The sequence below is a fragment of the Triticum urartu genome, chromosome 7 (assembly GCF_003073215.2).
Source record: "Triticum urartu cultivar G1812 chromosome 7, Tu2.1, whole genome shotgun sequence".
In the NCBI taxonomy this organism is placed as follows: domain Eukaryota; kingdom Viridiplantae; phylum Streptophyta; class Magnoliopsida; order Poales; family Poaceae; genus Triticum; species Triticum urartu.
In genome coordinates this window covers 712,298,338-712,300,174 of record NC_053028.1, presented here as the reverse complement: position 1 = coordinate 712,300,174, position 1,837 = coordinate 712,298,338, and the positions used below count along the sequence as shown (strand labels likewise).

Below are 1,837 nucleotides of genomic sequence, written 5' to 3'. Positions count from 1 at the left end.
GCGGCTGGACGAGGATCCTCTGCCGAGCGGCACGTGTAGGGCGAATAAGCCACGGCGACGAAGCCGGGCACGTCGAGTGCAGGTATGGGCGCGCACTGGACCTGCTGGGCGAGCGCCTCCGTAGAGTAGGGCGTGCGTGTGTGCGTGTGTTGGGTGCATGGGCGTGTCCGTGCACCGGGGTAGTGTGTGTGTGTCTGTTGGCGAGCCGTGCGGGGCGGTCGGGCCGCCTAGTTGATGCTCAGCGCGAGACGCGGGCGCACGCGAGTGTGTAGCGGGCGTGGCGAGAGCATGCAGGGCGTGGAGAAGATCGCGGGTGAGTGGAGGCGTGGGTGCGTGCCCAGTGCGCCGGCTCGGGGATATAAGGCCGCGGGGTGATCGTTGTAACAGCTGACATAGTCGAGTTCGTGCTCGAGGAGTAAAGGGGGCGTTCGAGCGCCGGGAAAAACTCTGTGTCCACCACTTTTCTGAACTTCTCTGAATCTCTTCTTCCTCCTTTCGTTGAGCAAACCACGGCAAGCCAGAGCGAGCAGAGTGCGAGGGAGAGGAGAGTTGCAGCGAGGAGTTGGCGGTTCCAACAATTGGCATCAGAGCCACGTGGAGCGGGGAGCTCGCCTGCGATGTCCATTGTGCCGTACGCCGGCGGATCGGGCAACACGGTGGCGCATGCAGTGCCGGTGCTCACGGGGGAGAACTACGTCACCTGGGCCATCAAGGTGGAGGCCGACCTGGACGCCGCTGGGCTGTGGGAGGCGGTGGTGCCGCCGGAGGACGCTGCGTCGGCGGTGATCGCCAAAAAGGATAAGCCGGCGAGGGCTTATCTGCTCCGGGCGCTCGCCGACGACTTGTTGCTGCAGGTGGCCGGGAAGAAGACCGCGGCGGAGATCTGGAGCAGCCTGAAGGCCCGGTTCGTCGGGGATGATTGCGTGCGGACGGCGAGGCTGGGCACGTTGCGCGGGGAGTTCGAGCTCCTGCGCATGGCGAGCGACGAGTCGCTAGACGCGTTCGCAGGGAAGATCAGCGGCATGGCGGCGCGCTACACCGGGCTGGGAGCGACCCTCGACGACGCGGCGATGGTGAGGAAGCTCCTGGATTGCGTCCCGGATCGTCTGTACGCGGCGGTGGCGGGGATGGAGCAGTTCTGCGACCTCTCGACGCTGCTCTTCGACGACGCGCTCGGGCGCCTGAAGGCGTTCGACGAGCGGCTGCGTCGGCGTGGTCAGGCAGGCGGCGAGCGGGCAGACGGTGAGCAGCTCATGCTCACCGCAGCACAGTGGCGTGCACGCGAGCGGCGGCGAGGCGGTGCACGCGGTGAAGACGACGACGACGGCGCGGCGAGCACGGCATCAGGCGGCGGGGACAACCGTCGCGGGAAGTGCTACAAGTGTGGCGTCAGAGGTCATTTCAAGAGGGAGTGCCCCCTGCTGCGGAAGGAGCCGGCCGCGGGGCATGCCCTGATGGTGGACGCGGACGTCGAGGACGCCGACCTGCTCTGAGCCGTCGCTTAGGGCGTGAATGTAGGGCGAATAAGCCATGGCGACGAAGCTGGGCACATCGAGTGCGGGTATGGGCGCGCACTGGACTTGCTGGGCGGGCGCCTCCGTAGAGTAGGGCGTGCGTGTGTGCGTGCGTTGGGTGCATGGGCGTGTCCGTGCACCGGGGTAGTGTGTGTGTGTCTGTTGGCGAGCCGTGCGGGGCGGTCGGGCCGCCTAGTTGATGCTCAGCTGCGAGACGCGGGCGCACGCGAGTGTGTAGCGGGCGTGACGAGAGCATGCAGGGCGTGGAGAAGATCGCAGGTGAGTGGAGGCGTGGGTGCGTGCCCAGTGCGCCGGCTCGGGGA

General features: G+C 67.1%; 1 protein-coding gene across 1 annotated transcript; it reads left to right on the top strand.

The window, feature by feature from the left end:
- Window positions 1–974: 974 nt before the first annotated feature.
- Window positions 975–1,493, top strand: LOC125525694. Its single transcript, XM_048690693.1, has one exon. It carries the CDS (start codon window positions 975–977, stop codon window positions 1,491–1,493), a length of 519 nt encoding a protein of 172 aa, XP_048546650.1.
- The last annotated feature ends 344 nt before the right edge of the window (window positions 1,494–1,837 follow it).